This window comes from Betta splendens, chromosome 8 (assembly GCF_900634795.4).
Source record: "Betta splendens chromosome 8, fBetSpl5.4, whole genome shotgun sequence".
In the NCBI taxonomy this organism is placed as follows: domain Eukaryota; kingdom Metazoa; phylum Chordata; class Actinopteri; order Anabantiformes; family Osphronemidae; genus Betta; species Betta splendens.
Window position 1 is genome coordinate 5,496,345 of NC_040888.2, and position 20,297 is coordinate 5,516,641.

General features: G+C 48.1%; 4 protein-coding genes across 8 annotated transcripts; 3 read left to right on the plus strand and 1 right to left on the minus strand.

Moving 5' to 3' along the window:
* LOC114860402 (cytochrome P450 2K1-like) lies at positions 1–14,445 on the plus strand. Its single transcript, XM_029158972.3, has 14 exons — positions 1–372; positions 485–647; positions 823–972; positions 1,068–1,228; positions 6,899–7,089; positions 10,352–10,520; positions 11,923–12,085; positions 12,394–12,543; positions 12,626–12,786; positions 12,875–13,054; positions 13,152–13,293; positions 13,425–13,609; positions 13,713–13,854; positions 13,935–14,445. Exons 1-14 carry the CDS (start codon positions 178–180, stop codon positions 14,126–14,128), a joined length of 2,346 nt encoding a protein of 781 aa, XP_029014805.2. The 5' UTR covers positions 1–177; the 3' UTR covers positions 14,129–14,445.
* On the plus strand, positions 7,167–8,711 carry LOC114860404 (cytochrome P450 2K1-like). The gene is made up of 3 exons (XM_041071865.2): positions 7,167–7,557; positions 7,650–7,791; positions 7,859–8,711. Exons 1-3 carry the CDS (start codon positions 7,342–7,344, stop codon positions 8,044–8,046), a joined length of 546 nt encoding a protein of 181 aa, XP_040927799.1. The 5' UTR covers positions 7,167–7,341; the 3' UTR covers positions 8,047–8,711.
* Positions 14,285–17,177, minus strand: LOC114860400 (uncharacterized). 3 transcript variants are annotated; one of them, XM_029158969.3, is made up of 5 exons: positions 17,000–17,177; positions 15,877–16,540; positions 15,648–15,761; positions 15,505–15,568; positions 14,285–15,414 (listed from the first exon to the last, which is right to left on the minus strand). In XM_029158969.3, the coding sequence occupies exons 2-5, from the start codon at positions 16,504–16,506 to the stop codon at positions 14,609–14,611; spliced, it is 1,614 nt and encodes a 537-aa protein (XP_029014802.1). In that variant the 5' UTR covers positions 16,507–16,540; positions 17,000–17,177; the 3' UTR covers positions 14,285–14,608. The 3 variants fall into 3 exon arrangements, with proteins under 3 accessions (XP_029014802.1, XP_055366907.1, XP_029014801.1); XM_055510932.1 differs by having other exon boundaries at positions 14,285–15,568; positions 15,648–15,752; XM_029158968.3 differs by having other exon boundaries at positions 14,285–15,568.
* LOC114860408 (RNA-binding protein with serine-rich domain 1-like) lies at positions 17,132–20,263 on the plus strand. Of its 3 annotated transcripts, none has more exons than XM_029158978.2 (7): positions 17,132–17,266; positions 18,113–18,259; positions 18,344–18,529; positions 18,617–18,722; positions 18,811–18,964; positions 19,166–19,307; positions 19,415–20,263. In XM_029158978.2, the coding sequence occupies exons 1-7, from the start codon at positions 17,157–17,159 to the stop codon at positions 19,518–19,520; spliced, it is 951 nt and encodes a 316-aa protein (XP_029014811.1). In that variant the 5' UTR covers positions 17,132–17,156; the 3' UTR covers positions 19,521–20,263. The 3 variants fall into 3 exon arrangements, with proteins under 3 accessions (XP_029014811.1, XP_029014812.1, XP_029014813.1); XM_029158979.2 differs by having other exon boundaries at positions 18,368–18,529; XM_029158980.2 differs by having other exon boundaries at positions 18,371–18,529.
* The last annotated feature ends 34 nt before the right edge of the window (positions 20,264–20,297 follow it).

Consider the following 20,297-nt stretch of genomic DNA (forward strand, 5'->3'; position numbering starts at 1 on the left):
TCCAGAAATGCAAAACAAGCCACAACGAAAGGCTGCTTCTGTAGCGCCTGGGCTGTTAAGTCTTCATTTTTCTGAGGAACCTTGTGCATTACTTCAGGGCTCAGTGATTGTGTAATAGTTTGTTAAGATATATTTGTGTCCTAAAAGGAGTCAGAGAAGGTAACCGACTGTGGGATCATGTTGGACAAGCTTTTCCAGTCCTTCCCATTCTACCTTTTGGGTGCTGCTGTTGGCCTCCTGGTCCTCCACCTTCTTTACTACAGGTTCAACTATACAGACAGGAGGAGAGAGCCTCCAGGACCCAGACCTCTCCCTCTGTTGGGAAACCTGCTTCAGGTGGATCCTATGAAACTTGACAGGAATCTCTTTGAGGTAAGATACATATTAGGCTTTATCTCTTTATCTCTGGGTTGTTTTTCATCTTGTGATGAACATAAACAATGTTAAAGTTCAACTGTACTTAAATTCATTTTGTTATTTGTAGCTCTCCAAAAGGTTTGGACCCGTGTTCACCGTCTACTTTGGAGTTAAGAAGGTGGTGGTCCTGGCTGGATACCACACGGTCAAACAGGCTCTCATCAATCATGCTGAGGAATTTGGAAACAGAGAAGTCACCCCTATATTTGATGACTTCACCAAAGGAAATGGTGAGAACATATTTTCAGTATGTCATGTTATACTTTCCAATATTATATTATATTATATTATATTATATTATATTATATTATATTATATTATATTATATTATATTATATTATATTATATTATATTATATTATATTATATTATATTATATTATATTATATTATATTATATTATGCAGGTATATTGTTTACTAACGGTGACACGTGGAAGGAAATGAGACGCTTTGCTCTGACTACACTCCGAGACTTTGGGATGGGAAGGAGGTTAAGTGAGGAGAAAATCACTGAGGAGATTCATCATCTTATTAAAGAATTTGAACAATATGACGGTAACATTATTTCACACATAGACAATATTAATAAAAAAGTGCCTTCATTCATGTACACTATTAGTCTGACTTGTCTATGATTCTGTTCCTCTCAGGTAAAGCTTTTAACAACTCGCGGGTGGTTAACTACGCATTTTTCAACATTATATCAGCGATTATGTTTGAAAAAAGGTTCGAGTACAAGGACCCTGTGTTCCAAGCTATGGTGGCTCGAGACCACAACACTATCCAGCTGACTGGATCAGCCTCCATTTTGGTACAGTGACATCAGATGAGACAATCACTTAGAATCTATCTTATCAAAATTTTATATTCTATGTTAAATTAATAAATGCACCATATTGTTTAATTAGTGTACTAATATATAGCAGCGCTTGTCTGGTTGTGGTTATTATTTTTAGTTTTGCATATTGTCACAGTTATACAATGTCATGATCTGGCTTTGTGTTTCTAGTTGTTTCCTGTTTTATTTTGGTAGTCTCCTGGTTTCTGTTCCTGTTTTAGCTTTACTTCCGGTTTCTTGTCTTGTCACAGCTGTCCCTGCTCATTACCCACACCTGCACTCTGTTAGTCATCAAGTCACTGTGTATTTAACCACCACCTGTGTCCTTAGTTCCCTGCCAGATTGTCGTATTCGAGTCCCCTGAGTGTTCGTGTTTCTTGTGTATCCCTGCGTTGAGCGTCCCTAGTTTCCTGAGTTCCCTGAATGTTCGTGTTCTCGTGTCTTGTTCCTGTTTGCCCTGCGCCGTGTATCCTGCCCGTGAAAGAACCTGGACTGATTATCTACTGATCGTGAGTTTTTGCCTGTTCCCTGTCTGTACTTTTGCCGAGCCTTTTTTGTGTATGACCTGGACCGTCTGACCCTGCCCTGAGAATTAAACCTTTTGTTGATTATACTCTCGCCTCCGTGCTGTGCATGTGGGTTCGCCGCCTGCCCGAGTCCCTGACAGAACAATCTGGCCACACTTGGACCCAGCCAGCACTTAGCCTCCGGTCAGGTCAGTGACTGTTTTTCCCCTTGTTTTTTTACGGCAAATATAACTCCCCCGCGGAAGTATGGTTTCGGTTTCATCCTCTCCGCCTCGTCGGATCGTCGTGCCTGCACCAACCTGCCCAGCTCCATGGTTATTTCCCTGGGAGGATTTCCTGCTCTCACGCGGTCCTCAGCCTCCAGTTCAGCCGCGCGCTGCTCAGTCTCCAAGTCAGTCGCGCGCTGCTCAGTCTCCAGTTCAGCCGCGCGCTGCTCAGCCTCCAAGTCAGCCGCGCGCTGCTCAGTTTCCAGTTCGGCCGCGCGCTGCTCAGTCTCCAGATCAGCCGCGCGCTGCTCAGTCTCCAGTTCAGCCGCGCGCTGTTCAATCTCCAGCTCAATCGTGCTTTGCCCAGTCTCCAGCTCAATCGTGTTTTGCCCAGTCTCCTGCTCAATCGTGTTTTCCCCAGTCTCCAGCCCAAGCTCCAGACGCCGCGGCCCCGTTTCACCATGCGGATCCCGGTACAGAGGTCCGGTCCACACCGCGCCCAGCGCCTCAAACGACGGACAGTCGCAGCTGCTCCGGACGGCGACGGCGGCGGCGCGGGTCCAGGATCCCGGGTCCCGCGGTCTCGGTCATGGGGACCGAGCAGCCTTCTTCCCCGACAGAGGAGCCCCTTAATTCTCTGACTGACTGTGTCCCTCTGATAACAGGCATTCCAGACAGCGTCGCCCGACGGGTCCACCTCCTCTGCTCTCCTCCAGTTGCCTTTCTCTTCGCCCACCTCATGAACACCGCCAATTCGGCTACAGACCAGGGCGCGAGAGAACAACTGTTCGAGGAAGCAGCCGCTCTCGTCCGGAGGGAGCCTGTCCTGCGTGAGGCCCTGCAACTCCCGGGCCTGCAGCCAGCGGCCGCTTCATGTCCCACCTCTCAGTCAGGTCAGCCTCGCCATGCTCATGCCCTGGTGCAGCCCTGTCGCCTCCAGGCCCCAGCCCAGTCGAACCTAGTCCAGACCCCAGATCAGTCGTGTGTTGCCCAGACCCCAGATCAGCTGTGTGTCACCCAGACCCCAGATCAGCCGTGTGTCGCCCAGACCCCAGATCAGCCGTGTGTCGCCCAGACCCCAGATCAGCCGTGTGTCGCCCAGACCCCAGATCAGCCGTGTGTCGCCCAGACCCCAGATCAGCCGTGTGTCGCCCAGACCCCAGATCAGTCGTGTGTTGCCCAGACCCCAGTTCCGTCCTTGTCCCCGTCAGAGGGCACCGCCCGTCTGACGATTGTTAATCCCACCCAATCAGGCCCGACGTCTTCCCCGTCGAGCTCGGCAGCTGTAAGCTGTCATGCCAGCTCCGGAGTTGACGCCGTTCCAGTCCCTGTCGGCCATGTTGCGGCCGTTCTAGTTCCTGTCGGCTCCTCAGAGGAGGACGCCGTTCCTGTTCCCGTCGGCCATATTGAGGCCGTTCTAGTTCCAGTTCCTGTCGGCCATGTTGAGGTCGTTTCAGTCCTTGTCGACCAAGTTGAGGTCGTTCCAGTTCCTGTTCCTGTCGGCCATGTTGAGGTCGTTCCAGTTCCTGTCCCTGTCGACCAAGTTGAGGTCGTTCCAGTTCCTGTTCTTGTCGGCCATGTTGAGGTCGTTCCAGTTCCTGTCGGCCATGTTGAGGTCGTTCCAGTTCCTGTTCCTGTCGGCCATGTTGAGGTCGTTCCAGTTCCTGTCCCTGTCGACCAAGTTGAGGTCGTTCCAGTTCCTGTCCCTGTCGACCAAGTTGAGGTCGTTCCAGTTCCTGTCCCTGTCGACCAAGTTGAGGTCGTTCCAGTTCCTGTTCCCGTCGGCCATGTTGAGGGCGTTCCCGTAGGCCAAGTAGAGGGCGTTCCCGTAGGCCAAGTAGAGGGCGTTCCCGTAGGCCAAGTAGAGGGCGTTCCCGTAGGCCAAGTTGAGGGCGTTCCCGTAGGCCAAGTTGAGGGCGTTCCCGTAGGCCAAGTAGAGGTCACCCCTGTCTCTGACCCTGTTCCTGTCGGCCCTGTAGCGGTCGTTCCATTCCCCGTTCCCGTCGGCCCTGTAGCGGTCGTTCCAGTCCCCGTCACCCTTGGAGCTGCAGCGCCCGCCGGCCTCCAGGAGGAGGTAGCACCTGCAGTTCCTGCGCACCTCCAGGAGGAGGTCGCGCCAGTGGCAGTTCCTGCGCACCTCCAGGAGGAGGTCGCGTCAGCCGCAGTTCCTGCGCGCCTCCAGGAGGAGGTCGCGTCAGCCGCAGTTCCTGCGCGCCTCCAGGAGGAGGTCGCGCCAGCCGCAGTTCCTGCGCGCCTCCAGGAGGAGGTCGCGCCAGCCGCAGTTCCTGCGCGCCTCCAGGAGGAGGTCGCGCCAGCCGCAGTTCCTGCGCGCCTCCAGGAGGAGGTCGCGCCAGCCGCAGTTCCTGCGCGCCTCCAGGAGGAGGTCGCGCCAGCCGCAGTTCCTGCGCGCCTCCAGGAGGAGGTCGCGCCAGCCGCAGTTCCTGCGCGCCTCCAGGAGGAGGTCGCGCCAGCCGCAGTTCCTGCGCGCCTCCAGGAGGAGGTCGCGCCAGCCGCAGTTTCCTGCGCGCCTCCAGGAGGAGGTCGCGCCAGCCGCAGTTCCTGCGCGCCTCCAGGAGGAGGTCGCGCCAGCCGCAGTTCCTGCGCGCCTCCAGGAGGAGGTCGCGCCAGCCGCAGTTCCTGCGCGCCTCCAGGAGGAGGTCGCGCCAGCCGCAGTTCCTGCGCGCCTCCAGGAGGAGGTCGCGCCAGCCGCAGTTCCTGCGCGCCTCCAGGAGGAGGTCGCGCCAGCCGCAGTTCCTGCGCGCCTCCAGGAGGAGGTCGCGCCAGCCGCAGTTCCTGCGCGCCTCCAGGAGGAGGTCGCGCCAGCCGCAGTTCCTGCGCGCCTCCAGGAGGAGGTCGCGCCAGCCGCAGTTCCTGCGCGCCTCCAGGAGGAGGTCGCGCCAGCCGCAGTTCCTGCGCGCCTCCAGGAGGAGGTCGCGCCAGCCGCAGTTCCTGCGCGCCTCCAGGAGGAGGTCGCGCCAGCCGCAGTTCCTGCGCGCCTCCAGGAGGAGGTCGCGCCAGCCGCAGTTCCTGCGCGCCTCCAGGAGGAGGTCGCGCCAGCCGCAGTTCCTGCGCGCCTCCAGGAGGAGGTCGCGCCAGCCGCAGTTCCTGCGCGCCTCCAGGAGGAGGTCGCGCCAGCCGCAGTTCCTGCGCGCCTCCAGGAGGAGGTCGCGCCAGCCGCAGTTCCTGCGCGCCTCCAGGAGGAGGTCGCGCCAGCCGCAGTTCCTGCGCGCCTCCAGGAGGGGGTCGCTCCCGCCGCAGTTCCTGCCGACCTCCAGGAGGGGGTCGCTCCCGTCGTAGTTCCTGCCGACCTCCAGGAGGGGGTCGCTCCCGCCGTAGTTCCTGTCGACCTCCAGGAGGGGGTCGCTCCCGCCGTAGTTCCTGTCGACCTCCAGGAGGGGGTCGCTCCCGTCGTAGTTCCTGTCGACCTCCAGGAGGGGGTCGCTCCCGTCGTAGTTCCTGCCGACCTCCAGGAGGGGGTCGCTCCCGTCGTAGTTCCTGCCGACCTCCAGGAGGGGGTCGCTCCCGTCCCGGCTCAGGCCGCACCAGCATCGGTTCCTGGCGGCCCGGCTCAGGCCGCACCTGCATCGGTTCCTGGCGGCCCGGCTCAGGCCGCACCTGCATCGGTTCCTGGCGGCCCGGCTCAGGCCGCACCTGCATCGGTTCCTGGCGGCCCGGCTCAGGCCGCACCTGCATCGGTTCCTGGCGGCCCGGCTCCGGCCGCACCTGCATCGGTTCCTGGCGGCCCGGCTCCGGCCACACCTGCATCGGGTCCTGTCTCTCGTCGCGGTGGTCCAAGGAGGACGCCGCTGGTTCCCGGCTCTCGTCGCGGTGGTCCAAGGAGGACGCCGCTGGTTCCCGTCTCTCGTCGCGGTGGTCCAAGGAGGACGCCGCTGGTTCCCGCCTCTCGTCGCGGTGGTCCAGGGAGGACGCCGCTGGTCCCTGCCTCGTCCTTGTCTCGGCCGCCGGACTGGTGGCCTTGCCCTCGGCGCCTCCTGCTGCCCGGATGGCGCTGCCTCCTGCGGCGACGCCCGCCTCGACTCCTCGGCCCTTCGGATCGGCGTCCGCCTGGAGGACGTTGCCATTCGGGGTGGCCCCCGGGGACATCGGTCCAGCCCAAGGGCACTAAGAGTGCCACCCTGGCTCAGCGGCTGCTGGGCAGGGTCTCGCCACGCCATCACCCTCCGTGAGGGAATCCCTGAACTTCGTGTCTTCCCTGTTCGTGGACTTTGTTGTGGACTATTGTTTTGGCCCTCCCCCGGTCCTCCCTCCACCCACCCTGCTCGTGTACCTTGAGGGGTAGGGATTCGGTCCCTCCGCCTGGGACCACCCTCCGCCCGCCCTGGTTTGGGGGGGGGGCTTCCGTAGGCGCCGTGGAAGGCGCCATAGGGGGGGGGGGTACTGTCATGATCTGGCTTTGTGTTTCTAGTTGTTTCCTGTTTTATTTTGGTAGTCTCCTGGTTTCTGTTCCTGTTTTAGCTTTACTTCCGGTTTCTTGTCTTGTCACAGCTGTCCCTGCTCATTACCCACACCTGCACTCTGTTAGTCATCAAGTCACTGTGTATTTAACCACCACCTGTGTCCTTAGTTCCCTGCCAGATTGTCGTATTCGAGTCCCCTGAGTGTTCGTGTTTCTTGTGTATCCCTGCGTTGAGCGTCCCTAGTTTCCTGAGTTCCCTGAATGTTCGTGTTCTCGTGTCTTGTTCCTGTTTGCCCTGCGCCGTGTATCCTGCCCGTGAAAGAACCTGGACTGATTATCTACTGATCGTGAGTTTTTGCCTGTTCCCTGTCTGTACTTTCGCCGAGCTTTTTGTGTATGACCTGGACCGTCTGACCCTGCCCTGAGAATTAAACCTTTTGTTGATTATACTCTCGCCTCCGTGCTGTGCATGTGGGTTCGCCGCCTGCCCGAGTCCCTGACATACAACCTGTTTCCTTGGCTGGGTCCTTTTCTTAAAAACTGGAGGAAGTTGATGAAGAATGTTGAGGACAACAAGGCAGAAATGAAACACATCATAAAGGAACTGAAGAAGACTTGGAACCCCAACACCTGTAGATGCTTTGTTGATGCATTTCTGACTCGTCAGCAAAATCTGGAGGTGAGGTACTGAACCCCAGGAAAATCCCCCGAAGAAGAAAAATCCATAACGCATCATCTTTTCTGTTTTTTAGCACCAGGACTCTGAAATCAACAATTCTCAATACCATGACGACAACTTGCTCTACAGTGTCTTAAATCTACTCGCAGCTGGAGCTGACACCCCGGGGAAATACAATTCAGTGGTGTCTCCTTTTCATGGCCAAACACCCTCATATTCAAGGTAAAGGTCTATCAAATACTCACATTAGCCACTAAATGACTTTTAATTTCTTCAACCTGCGTCCAGATCGGGTCCAGGAGGAGCTGGGCAGAGTGGTGGGGAGTCGCCCAGTGCAGACTGAGGACAGGAGGAACCTGCCGTACACGGACGCTGTCATCCACGAGTGTCAGAGGTTCGCCAACATCGTCCCGTTGTCCATTCCTCACAAAACAAGTCGAGACACCACCTTCCAGGGGTACTTCATCAGAGAGGTCAGCGCATCGTCAGCTTCTTGTTGTTGCACCGTCTGTAGTATTTGTTCCAGCTCACTGGATTGTACTTCAGTTTCTACTTCCGCCTGCAGGGGACGACAGTGATTCCCCTCCTTACCTCTGTCCTGTACGATGAAAGCCAATGGGAGACGCCCCACACCTTCAACCCTTCTCACTTCCTGGATGAGGAGGGCAAATTCATGAAGAGAGACGCCTTCATGGCCTTTTCTGCAGGTACTGTATCACAGCTGGGTCCGTTGTAATTCTACATGCTCTCCATGATCCAACTCCTGCTTTGCAGGTCGCAGGGTGTGTCTCGGAGAGAGCTTGGCCAGAATGGAGCTCTTCCTCTTCTTTACCTCCCTCCTCCAGCGCTTTCGCTTCACTCCTCCACCTGGAGTCACAGAGGACAAACTGGACCTGACACCAGTTGTGGGCTTCACTCTCACTCCCGTACCTCATGAACTCTGTGCTGTCTGTCGCCTATAAGGACGAAATAATGCATATATATACATATAAAGTCAGATCTGTGATAGTGAAGGACGCAACATTTTCCAATGCTGCCCGGGCCTTCAGCCCTGTATTGATTACAGAGGCTTTTAACATCATTAGCATCATTGTACTTAATCAGACCAATACTCCAGTAGCCTTCCAGAACGTAGTCATTGATGGGACACTTAAGCTAATTAAATCTGTATTGGTGTTTCTGAATGTTATCTTTTTGTAAGTCTTCTTCTCGAGATGGAAGAATTGATTTTGTTAACCAATTTACTTTGCTTTTAAAACAATTTGAGATGTTATAATGGAAATTTAATTGATGTGAAGATATTTTATATTTCAATAGAACTTTGATACATGTATTTCTATCTAATCCAATGAATAGTGTTATTTGTTTGATGTGTTATGAAAAATTGCATTCAACATAAAATTTTTAGATTTATGAACAACCTGTTATTTGTATTTAAAACTGATTAGGCCGATAAGAAGTCACATCTTGACTCCCAACAATCAATCAAATCAATCAACAATAGTGATATTAAATAGAGATATTAAGGGAGTTACAGAGAGAGAGATTTCAGAACTACACTCTCACAGGGCAGCTGCACTGTTTCTGCATACTTCTCTTCTTGCAAGAATAAACCACAGAAAGACAACTTTGATTGACTCCTTTATTGATTCATCAGTTTCCAACATTTTATTGCCTCTACAGATGTAAAATAAATGTTAAGGTTTTCCGAAGAATGCAAAATTTTCTGTATCGACAAATTTTAGTGTTTGAACAACAAATTGTGATTTTTTCCTTTTTCCCTCGTAGCCTTTGACTTTTGACTGTACTTGTAAACAGTTCAAAGGTCCACCTCTGTGGGAAGGATTCCGCTAAGTAAACCTTGCAGCATCATGTTACTGCATATACTAATCACACATACAGTAGGTTAATCATTACACTGGCTGTATATGGTTAACTTAAAGTTTGCCTCGTCCAAAGGTAACTGAGAACCCACTGTATCAACTTAGGAGCAGATTTGATCGAATCCCAACATTAGCTATTTTTACACTAAAGGTACAGCACATTGTAATGACATATTCCACTATACAGTATAGAGGTATTTTCTTAGAGAACCTTCACACGCACATGTAGCTTAAACCTATCTGTAATAAAGCATTGCATTAAGCATAAAATGATAATTTTATCAAATTTATGAAACCTTGTTTTTAATGTTAGAATTCTCACCAAGCCGTACTGTGGCTCATCCAGGGGCGCCGCTAACAGTTGTGAAAAGAATTTGAGGTTGGGCCCTGTGTGATGTAAGTATCTTGCTGCAGGATTAGTTATTTGTCAAAATTATATTCAATCCATATTCAATATTGGACAACGTATGCTATGGAATTACAGTGTTAAAAGATTAATTATTTAAACCTGTCAGTGAGAGCTTCGTACTTGGATCTGGGAAAGTAGTTGGAGTGAGCGCTCTTACCACTCTCGTCAAATAGCACATCTTTGACGTATTTTTCGTTATAAGCTAGCTTCAGCAGTAAGAAGGAGAAACGGTAGAAGCTAATGTTCTACTACTTGTGATATAATGCAAGAAAGGGCACCTTGTGGGGGCATTTTTATTCTGTTCGCTGGCTGTGTAACAGCACATAGTGCACGCGCTGCGAGGCCAGTGCTCAGAGTGTAGCCTATGAAAGTAGCGCTAACATTATACTCAGATGAAGCTCCGTGAATAAGCAACGCTTTCTTTAAAAAAAATGAAAGTTATTGTGGGCCCTTCTTGTCTCTTTCTGCTTTGTTAAACCTTTCGTTTTGTTTCTGATGGCTGGATTTACAGTTTTGTTGAACTTTATCAAGCAGGATTCACTTAGTAGCATCTAGGATGCAGGTGGACGGACTGAACCATGCAGAAATGGGAGGAGGGGCGTAATTTGACCGGGGAGGCAGAAATAAGCCGTGATTTGGTCTCATTTGTAACAATTTCATAGATAAATTTGCGACATTTTATATATTAGTGCCAGAAGTGTTACTATGAATTAAGCCGGTCTCTGTGGGTCTTTCAACGTTCGTGGGCCCTTAGGCTCGTACTAACCCCCCCTAGCAGCGCCACTGGACTCACCCTGAACCTGTCTGAACGGATAAGGAGTCCCATCACAAATATTTTAGCTGGAGGGAGGTGCTGAAAGGACGGACGGACTTTAGAAGAACAGAAGGCCACCTTCGACAGACTCTCTCTGACTCTGAGCTCTGTGACAGAACAATGTCTCTCACTGAAGAACTGGGCTTCTCCCTCTTCTCAAGCCCTTCTACTCTCTTGTGGTCCGTTGTTTTCCTGCTAATCCTTGGTCTTTTGACCAAGAGCATCACCTCCCAGAACAAGTTGAAGGAGCCTCCGGGGCCGAGACCTCTGCCTCTGCTTGGAAACCTGTTGCAGATTGATCTAAGGAGGCCTCACAAAAGCCTCTGTGAGGTACGTTTGTCAACGTGAATGATATCATTTTTAGCCGTTCTAGTTAGTTATTTTTCAAATTCAAGACTCAAACTATAGCTGGAAGTAATAGAGAAACTACAAATCTACTTTAAGCTTTAACTTAGATGCAAACAACAATTAAACTGGTTCCAGACATTCAACTTCTGTCCTTTTCATTCAGTTTTTAATAGTTTTCATTGTGAAATTTCATTGTAAATGAATTTTTGGCAAGGTCGCTTCCGGTCTCTGATTGTTTGTGTTATAAAACGTGGAGCGCTTTGCACATTTTCTAATTGGACCAGGACAGGTGTCGTGCCAAAAAGTGACTCTGTCAGAAATCGATTTCCGATCGCGGGAGCGCGCGCCGCCTCGTTAAGGCGTTCAGCTCGGTTTGTGTAGGACTACAGTTGCTTATGTCTGTCTCAAATTGCCATGACTTGTAAATATTACGCTCTACACGTTTTCCATTGGACGTAGTGATGCTACGTCATTTAGATTTTGAGACAACAACCGGAATAATCATCGCAATTCTCTTCAGTGATCATCAATCGTGACTGACGCTAGGACTCACATCTAAGACTCATTATTGCAGCAACATGTTTCTTCTTCCACGTTGTGTCTGCTTTAAACTGCACGAGTGACCACCAAGTTATTTTACCACGTCTAACATCTGTATGAGACCAGTTATGCTTTCATGTATCCTGAATTAGTAGCTTAATATTGCCTTATTTTAAATACATTGAGCTCTGCTTGGGTATATTTACATACTTAATAAACATCTATTTGACTTTACTTCTGTCTGTTCCTGCCTAAGACCGGTAGAGAGTAGTTTCATGTTGTCTCAAAGTGACTGAAGCCTATACCTGTTTACTGGAAGCTTTATTCTGCCTCATCTTAAGTTGGAGCTCTGCTTGGTTACATTAACGGACTCAATGAACATCCAGCACATCTTATCACTTTCTGGACCTGTGTGAGACCAGTTTAACCCCTAAGATGCAGAAGCTTTTTTTCTGCATCACTTTAACTCCATTGTCCTCTGCTGGGTTATATCAACAGGATTAGTGAACATCCAGTTCACTTGACCACTGTCTGTACCTGTCTGAGGCCAGTAGAACCAGTAAAATGCTGTTTGTACTCTACCAAAAAGTGATTAAAGCCTCTCGGTTTTGATGGGACACTCATTTCTTCCTCATTTAGGCCTGTGTTTTGTTCTACTGGATCAAAGTAAAGATGGTCTCAGGGGACAAAATCTAAATGACGTGAACGCCTTAAGGAGGTGGCGCGCTCCCGCGTGCGGCAATCCATTTCTGGCAGGCAGTCACTTTTTGGTGCGACACCGGCCCTAGGCCCAGTTGGAGCCCTAGGCACGATCATGATCATGGCCCGAATATGTTTTTTACAGCTTTCAAAGAAATATGGATCTGTGTTCACTGTTTACTTTGGAACGAGGAAAGTGGTGGTTCTAGCTGGATACAAGGCCGTAAAAGAGGCTCTGGTCAGCTTTCCCGCAGAGTTTGGAGACAGAGACATCACTCCCATTTGTCAGGATGTCTCTCAAGGACACGGTATTTAAAAACCTGCATCATTGCATGCTCACCTAATTACCGAGTAACTACTTAGCTATATATTAAGTTACAGATTAACTACAGTGGAGAGGTTTTGGGGATCAGTTCAATGTCTAGGTCTCACCTTAGTTTGTTAAACACAGTGGAGAATTTCTAGTGCAACTGACTGTTCGGTCATGTGGTCACGTTAAAAGTAAATAATGGAAGCAAAACAGCAGAACCACGTCTTTATGTAATGCTCTCCAGTACTGTGACCTCAAGAAGCCTTTTGAAATAGATTGGATTCAATAGTGTCTAATGTTCAACAGGAATTCTGTTTGCAAACGGGGATTCATGGAAGGAGATGAGACGCTTCGCCCTCAGCACCCTGCGGGATTTTGGAATGGGCAAGAAATTATCTGAGGACAAAATCATTGAAGAATGCCAACATATGATAAAAGCTATTCAGGAGCTGGAAGGTGCAGATATAATGAAACATGTAGTGTATGTTCTTGTTCTGTGTACTCCAGTATTTATGTATTTCTCACTGCCTCTTCACAGGGAAGCCATTCGATACAGCACAGCTAGTGAATTATGCAATATGCAATATAATCACAGCTGTTGTGTATGGACATAGGTTTGATTACAGTGACCCCTACTTGATGGATCTGGTGAAAAGGTCCAGTGACATGATCCGCTTGTCAGGCTCCGCATCCGTCCAGGTAAACCTACTGAGAGCTTAGTTGTGTGCCCACTCATGCAGCACATGTACAGTAGATGACGCCTGCTGTGTTTACTGATGTGTTACAGCTGTATAACACGTTTCCCTGGTTGGGCAGATGGATAAAAAACAGAGAGCTGCTACTGAAACAGCGGGACCGTAATGTTAAGGAGGTTGGGGATTCAATCAGACGTTTGAAGGAGAGTCTGAGTCCAGACTGTTGCAGGGGGCTTGTGGACTGCTTCCTGGTCTGCCAGAAGAAAGAGGAGGTGGGACGACATGTGTAGAGGCTCGTACACAACTGGAAATCAGGTTCTATGTACTGTAATAGTCACAAGTGGTTGCTTCTTATTATACTATTTTCAGGACTTATGCGTGACAAATACTCACTACACCGAGGATAACTTAATTTCTGTAGTGACCAACTTGTTTTCCGCTGGCACTGATACCACATCATCTACACTGAGATGGGGTTTGCTGCTCATGGCCAAGTATCCACATATTCAGGGTAAAACCGACAGTTTGTTTGTTGTGGGATGGTCATAAGATTATTTTTTTCGCATCCCATAATATTTCACATTCATGATGGTACGTGAGGCAACGTTGTATAAACTCATTTGAATCATTTGTTTTATTAAGAGAAGGTCCAAGAGGAGGTGAGGCGGCTGATAGGAAGTCGTCAGGTTGTGGTGGCGGACAGAATGAACCTGCCGTACACTGACGCCGTGGTCCACGAGATCATGAGGGTGGCCAACGTCGTTCACCTTTCAGTACCGCGTGCGACGAGCCAGGACGTCACCTTCCGGGGCTATTTCATCAAAAAGGTCAGAAGAAAGTCTTCATCAGCTTTTTGGTTGATGAAGACTTTCTCTTCTCCATCCGTTGTGAGAGTGAGTCGAGGTCAGGTCTGTTGCATCTTGCTGACAGGGCACAACAGTCATTCCTTTGCTGACGTCGGTTCTTGCTGATGAGACCGAGTGGGAAACGCCGCACACATTCAACCCAGGACACTTCCTGAATGAACACGGAAAGTTTGTGTCCAGGGAGGCTTTCATCCCTTTCGCTGCAGGTTTGTGCACATTTATGCTGCTCTGGCACCATGTATTTAACAGCTGTGCTCTACACAACTGAATGTCTGCTATGTCTCAGGGCGCAGGGTGTGTCTGGGAGAGGGTCTGGCCAGGATGGATGTCTTCATCTTCTTCACCTCTCTACTTCAGCACTTTCGCTTCACTCCTCCACCAGGAGTCACAGAGGATGAACTGGATCTGACGCCAGTTGTGGGCTTCACACGCAGCCCTTCACCACACCAGCTATGTGCCGTACATCAAGGGGGCTTTTAAGCTGGAGTAAGTGTTAAAGTCAGTAAAAACACAAGTGAACAAGACAATTAAGAGCTTCGTGCAAATCCTCAAAGCTGATCAATATATCAACTTATGAGTCAACTTATTAACATTAAATGTGTTTCACTAACACAATGAATGGAAGTTTGATTGTAACCGGCTTTTCATTTTTTTAATTAGTTGGCACAGATGTGAAAACTAACGTGACAAAATATGTGTATACAAAATAAACAAGAATGATTTTCTTACAAATGACAAATACTTGTTTTGTTTTGGTGCTGACAACCTATAAATAAAACATTTATTACACAATTCTACTCCCTTTTTATGTATTGCTTTTAAAATGTACTTTAGAAATAAAGGATTTATGAAAAGGCTACACAAGTTAATTTAAAAAACATGTATCTATACTAAAGTCACTTTATACTAAAGCACGTCAAGCCCTTTTTGGTTCTAAATCACCACTTCTAATTACATCGTCTAAGGTTCTTCCACCTTGATGACACTGATCTGCTGATCCTGTGAAGAAAGGTTAGTGTCCATCACCGATGGGGTGGACAAACTACAGTCCTGCAGAGTCCTGGCTGAGCAGCTGTTTGGGAACTCTTGGGACATTTTGCCTTCTGATCCTCTGAGAGTTTGAGAATGTGGCTGGGTGTATGTGGACATGTAGGACTGGGTGTAAGGTGAGACGAGAGGTTGACCTGATTGCTGCGAATATGCAGCTGCGTACGAGTGTGTTTGCGTAGGTGTGTGAGTAAGTTGGAGGTTCTCAGTATTGCTACATGGTGGGAACCCATTAATGCTTAAAGGGCTGAGTCCTGGCAGTTTAAAGGCTTCAACGTTTTCTAAACTCTCTATAGAGGTGTAGCATGGCTGGGTCTGGCTGCACTGGGTGTACGTGCCTTGGCTAAAGTTGAAGGTGTCTTGGTTGAAGGAGGTAGATGCAGGAGCTGTTGGCAAAGCAGTGGGTGACGGAGTTTTATTGTGCTGCTGCTGGGCACTGCTACAGCGTCCCATCTTGGTGCCAAGGCTCTGTAGAGTGCTGAGAATCTGCTTCTGAATGTGTGTCTGCTGAGCCTGCTCCCTTTCCAGGCGGCACTGCTGCTCCACCAGCATCTTTACTGCCAAGCCCAAGCTACGCACCTCAGAGCCCAGGCTCTGGATCTGATCCTGCAGTCCACCTCTTCCTGCAGCATCCTGCATGGCCTGCTGGGGGCTTGGGTTCCCTTCGCTACGTGTTCCTCCATGGCCCCCAGGGGTCTGTAGACGTATGACAGCACCACCTGGACCAGAGGATGTTACGGGTGCAAGTGGCCGGTTAGGAAGACGTATGCCAACACGAGTCAAAGGGTGAAAGGAGCGGACAGACACACCTGGCCTCTGTGCAAGGAAACGCCTGGTGGCATTACCTCCAATGGGCTGAGGCTCCGTAACAGCCTGTAAAACAATGATAACACACAAGTTAAACCCAGCATTTAAAAAGGCAGAGCCGATTTGTTGTTTGATCTTTTCTCACCTTGTCTGTGGTCAGATCATAAGTTTGAGATGGTTGCGACATTGCACTTCTCAAATCACCTGCTTGGACAGTTGAGTGATCTCTCCTCAACAACGATGCCACCTGCTGGAAGGACTGTTGAAAATTAATTAATGAAACTTTCGCTTGAAAGACAAGTTGTTTGGAGAGTTAGCCAGCTTTTAGAGCATTAAAAACATAACTTAGAATTGACTTTTATTTAGGTAGTTACCTTCATTTTGTGTGAAAGTGCTTTATCCAAAAGCCTCTTTCGAGCTGCCAGCATTGAATTGGTAGCTGGAGATGGTGTAACTCTCTTCCTAAGGAATGTCCCAGAAGACGCTAGAGTGGAAGACGCAGTGGCTGTCTCTGCCCTTGTTACAGTGGACTGGGGACCCTTCTGTTGGCTGTTCTGGGCAAGGGAAGTGACACTGACAATTTGTATATCATTTTCTTCCTTATCTGCCTCATGTTGCCGCTCTGGCCTGTTCCCTCCCCTGGTCTCCCCAGACCCACTGGCTTCATGATTTGTTGTAGCTTGTCTGGGAAGGTCTGCAGGTGCTGTAAGACTAGCCTGATGAGATGCCTCATGTAGCAGGTTTTGCAGGTGAACTTTCCTCCAGCTCTCTTGCATTGGGCCTGGCCGAGCCTGCACATGCGCTGGTGTTAAACTGCTTCCACTCTCCACAGGTCTGACCCTCCCTGGCGGCCTCCCGTGGAACTCCCGCAGGAACAGGTAGATGGCCTGAGCAGACACCTTGATGTTCTCAAGCTCCAGCACAGCTTGGATCTTACGGAAACTAAGACCAGCCTCCCGCAGCTCCACCACTTTTTGTTTGGCTGCATTGTCCAGTCGCCCCATCGTCTCTCACGCCACAGAGACCCTGTGAGTTTGGCTGTTTAATGCAATGGGAAAAAAAACTGTGAAAATCAGAATGACGTCATGCATTTCCAACTTATTTTCTGTGGTTCTAGATTGAAAAGCACATGAAATATATAATATGTACATATAAGTCAATGGTTTTTTGTTCGTTCAATAACAATGTAACATGCTTATCTTTATAATGAAATTTAACATAATTTGTTGAGGTCGAAAAGATCCTGCATCCTGCCTCTACATCATCTCTAAAAAAAACAATGGATAAGGATAAAAACTCTCTAATTAAAGAACAACGCACTGAAGCAAAGCAACAATACTAGTATCCACCGTTCTGGCGTTAAAGTAACATTCATTGAAATAGCCACTGTAAAGCAAATCCTTGGTGAATGCGTTGTTACTAGTTTATAGCGTCGTTAACTAGCAGATGTTAGCTAGCTAGCTAGCTAACATCTGAGTGATGAAATAACTCGCTTACATTAGCGAACGCTGAAATGCGACTGTTTCCCCCCCCTTCGATTTTATCATCAGAAGCACCAAGATGACACATTTCGTCTTTGCATGGCTGCGATGTCCCCGTTAGCAATAAACTCACGTCTTTTCTATCGACAGGCACATTAATAAACAAATAACTTATGTGTGTGGCGCTTAAGTGGTTGGGTCATTTCCGCTGTGTCGTCATCACTGTGCGACGCGTTCTCGCTGCGCAAACCGTCGAAGCTAAACTGCCTCGTTTGGAAGAAATGTAAGTTTAGCAGTTTAATGAATCGCTGTCGTTGTGGTTTCGGGAACAGCGTGTGACTTTACGCATATAAAACAGTTTGGTATGTTTGATAATTACATGTGCACATTCTGGATGGAGCAGCAGCTGATAGAAAGCAGCTTCCGTGGCCTTGTTTTGACGAGCTGGATGAATGAAAATTAATGGCGGGGGCTCTGTGTTCGAGAGCGCAGGGCTGTCGAGTATCACCAAAGTCATTAGGTTTAGAGGCGTCAGTAAAAAATTCAGTAATACCGGGTGTGACCGGTGTAGTTAAAGTTAAAGTTAGAATTCAACATTTATCGGCGCTTTTGTTCAGATTTAACCACGTTTCGTATGTGATGAATTAATCAGAAATGTACACGTTTATTCCGCTCGATTGTGTCCAAATGGTGCGATTTATATTAAGAACGCAACTGTATCACACTCACATGCTGAAGTGTAGGTGAATTCTGTAGTTCATCTTTGTTATTATATATATCATATTATTATATTAGAGAAACACAAGGCCAACTTGGATTAGTAGGGGTACGCTGAATATGACAGATGTTATATGTTTGTTATGTATCAGACATAACCCACTTAATCCCTAAAAATGGATTTGTTTCTTTTAGCTAATTATTGTAATTTAAAAATATGACAAATCTTTGTCTCATAATGACCTGCTAGACACAGGCTTAGGAATCCCTGGAGTCAGGGCTCACCTTGACTGGAATGATGATGGCAACAAAAAGGTGTTACAAAACAGTTGCACAGTAACTTTATAAGTGTTACTTAAGTTACTGACAAATTTGTTACCTCAGATCAACCGTAACTTGCCTCTGGTTTCAGGGCACCATCTCCGACAAAGCGGAAGGAGGACGAAAAAAACAAAGATAGAGGCAAAGAAAAAACAAGTACGAAGGAAGGCGACAAGGAGAGAGGACGTGAGAAGCTGAGAAAACGGCGCAGTGCTTCTACTGGCAGCAGCAGCAGCAGGTTCGTTCTTTCCTTTTGTTTGTAAATAGGAGCAGTTTCTATTGTAAATAAAAGAATGCCTAATATTATAATGATGATAACTAGGTCCAGATCTTCCTCTACTTCAAGCAGCAGCTCTGGTTCCAGCTCGGGATCGTCAAGTGGATCCAGCTCGTCTGGCTCCAGCCACTCTGGCTCCTCGAGCTCTCGCTCCTCCTCTTCATCCAGTTCCTCAGGCTCCCCCAGCCCCAGCCGCAGACGCCATGACAACCGACGGCGATCACGCTCAGCGTAGGTCGCTTCATCCATTCACCGGACTTACATTTTTGTCTGATTTATTGGAGAGAATATTAAATAGTGTTTTGTGTGGTTCTGCAGGTCTAAAACGCAGAAAAGGGGAGACGATAAGGAAAGAAGGAAAAGAAGCCCAAGCCCCAAACCTACTAAAGTTCACCTAGGTCGGCTGACCAGAAATGTCACCAAGGTCAGCAGAGATGCTTTTGGATATAAGGTGGCATTTTTTCCTTTAACATGGTTTTGATGTACATTCTCTCCAACACTGTTTTGCCCAGGAACACATCCAGGAAATCTTTTCCACTTATGGAAAAATAAAAATGGTTGAAATGCCAATGGATCGGCTCCACCCACACCTGTCCAGAGGCTCTGCTTACGTGGAGTTTGAGACTCCGGAGGAGGCCCAGAAGGCCCTGAAACACATGGATGGAGGTAGGCCTGGGCACTGATGTTGGTGCCTCTGTGTTGTTTTAACACCCTTTGTAATAAACATATAGTAGAATTATCCCCTTTCTAACAGGTTCTACTTCAAAAGTGGAAAATTATAACTTTGTAAAAGTAAATAAACGTCCGAGCTGTTGTCAGTGAGTGTATCTGGTGGATAAGTTCTTATGTCCACGTATTTGTTAATAGGTCAGATTGACGGACAGGAAATCACTGCGTCTGCTGTGCTGACTCAGCGAATCCGTCCTCCACCTCGTAGACCCTCTCCTCCTCGCAGAATGCCCCCACCACCACCCATGTGGCGCCGCAGTCCACCACGCATGAGGAGAAGGTCAGTCTGAACCTCACTTGCATGCATATTTGTTTTTCTCCAGAATTAATTTATATTTGATCTAATTGATACAAATGATGATCATATTCTCTTCCCTCTTCCTGCAGGTCCCGCTCCCCTAGAAGACGATCCCCTGTGCGCCGACGCTCTCGCTCCAGATCTCCTGCTCGCAGGCGTCACCGCTCTCGCTCCAGCTCTAACTCGTCCAGGTAGATGGAGTTCTTGCGTCACATACTGAGTGACCTGCTCTGTCCCGATCCTAAAATAAAATGTTTGGATCTGAAGCCAACATAAACATCTTACACTCATTTTATGCGCAAATGTTTGATTTCTCTTTATTTTGTTGTTGTGTTTGCTGAGTTTGATCTAAACTGACATTCAAGTGTGTCATTCAAAGTTTCATGTTATTTTACCATGTAGCAAATTTTTAGACATTTTGGAAAATAAAAGTGTTCAAAATATTATGTGAGCCTAGTTTGTAAGATCATACCAAAATGTGTTAATCTGTTTTCCTCAGTTAAATAAATGATCACCCCATATAGTGTTTAAATGAATAGTCATATAATTATTATAAAAAAATAGTGGTTTAGCACCAAAACATAAACACAACAAAATGAGCCTTTTGAATTGTGATACCATATACAGATACAAAAAACACATTCTAACAGTTTGAAACCTTATTTCATTCCTGTACTGACTTTCAGCCACATACACTGAGGAACTTGCAGTTATTTGTATATTTAGATTGTTCTGTGTAGTAAAGTTAAGCGTCGTCATAACTATGCTCATATGTCAAAGAGAAACACTGTGCCTCATTTAGACTTTTTGTGCAAAAGTGGGTTAAATTAATTAAGACTTTTTAGCCGTGTTTTACATCTGTGAAGTTTTTTTTTTTGTTTTTATCAGTTTATGTCACAAATTTGAAACAGGTTCACAATAAACTTCCTCCTTTTAAAGGTTTAGTGTTAGTGGTGTTTTTTTAATGTAGGT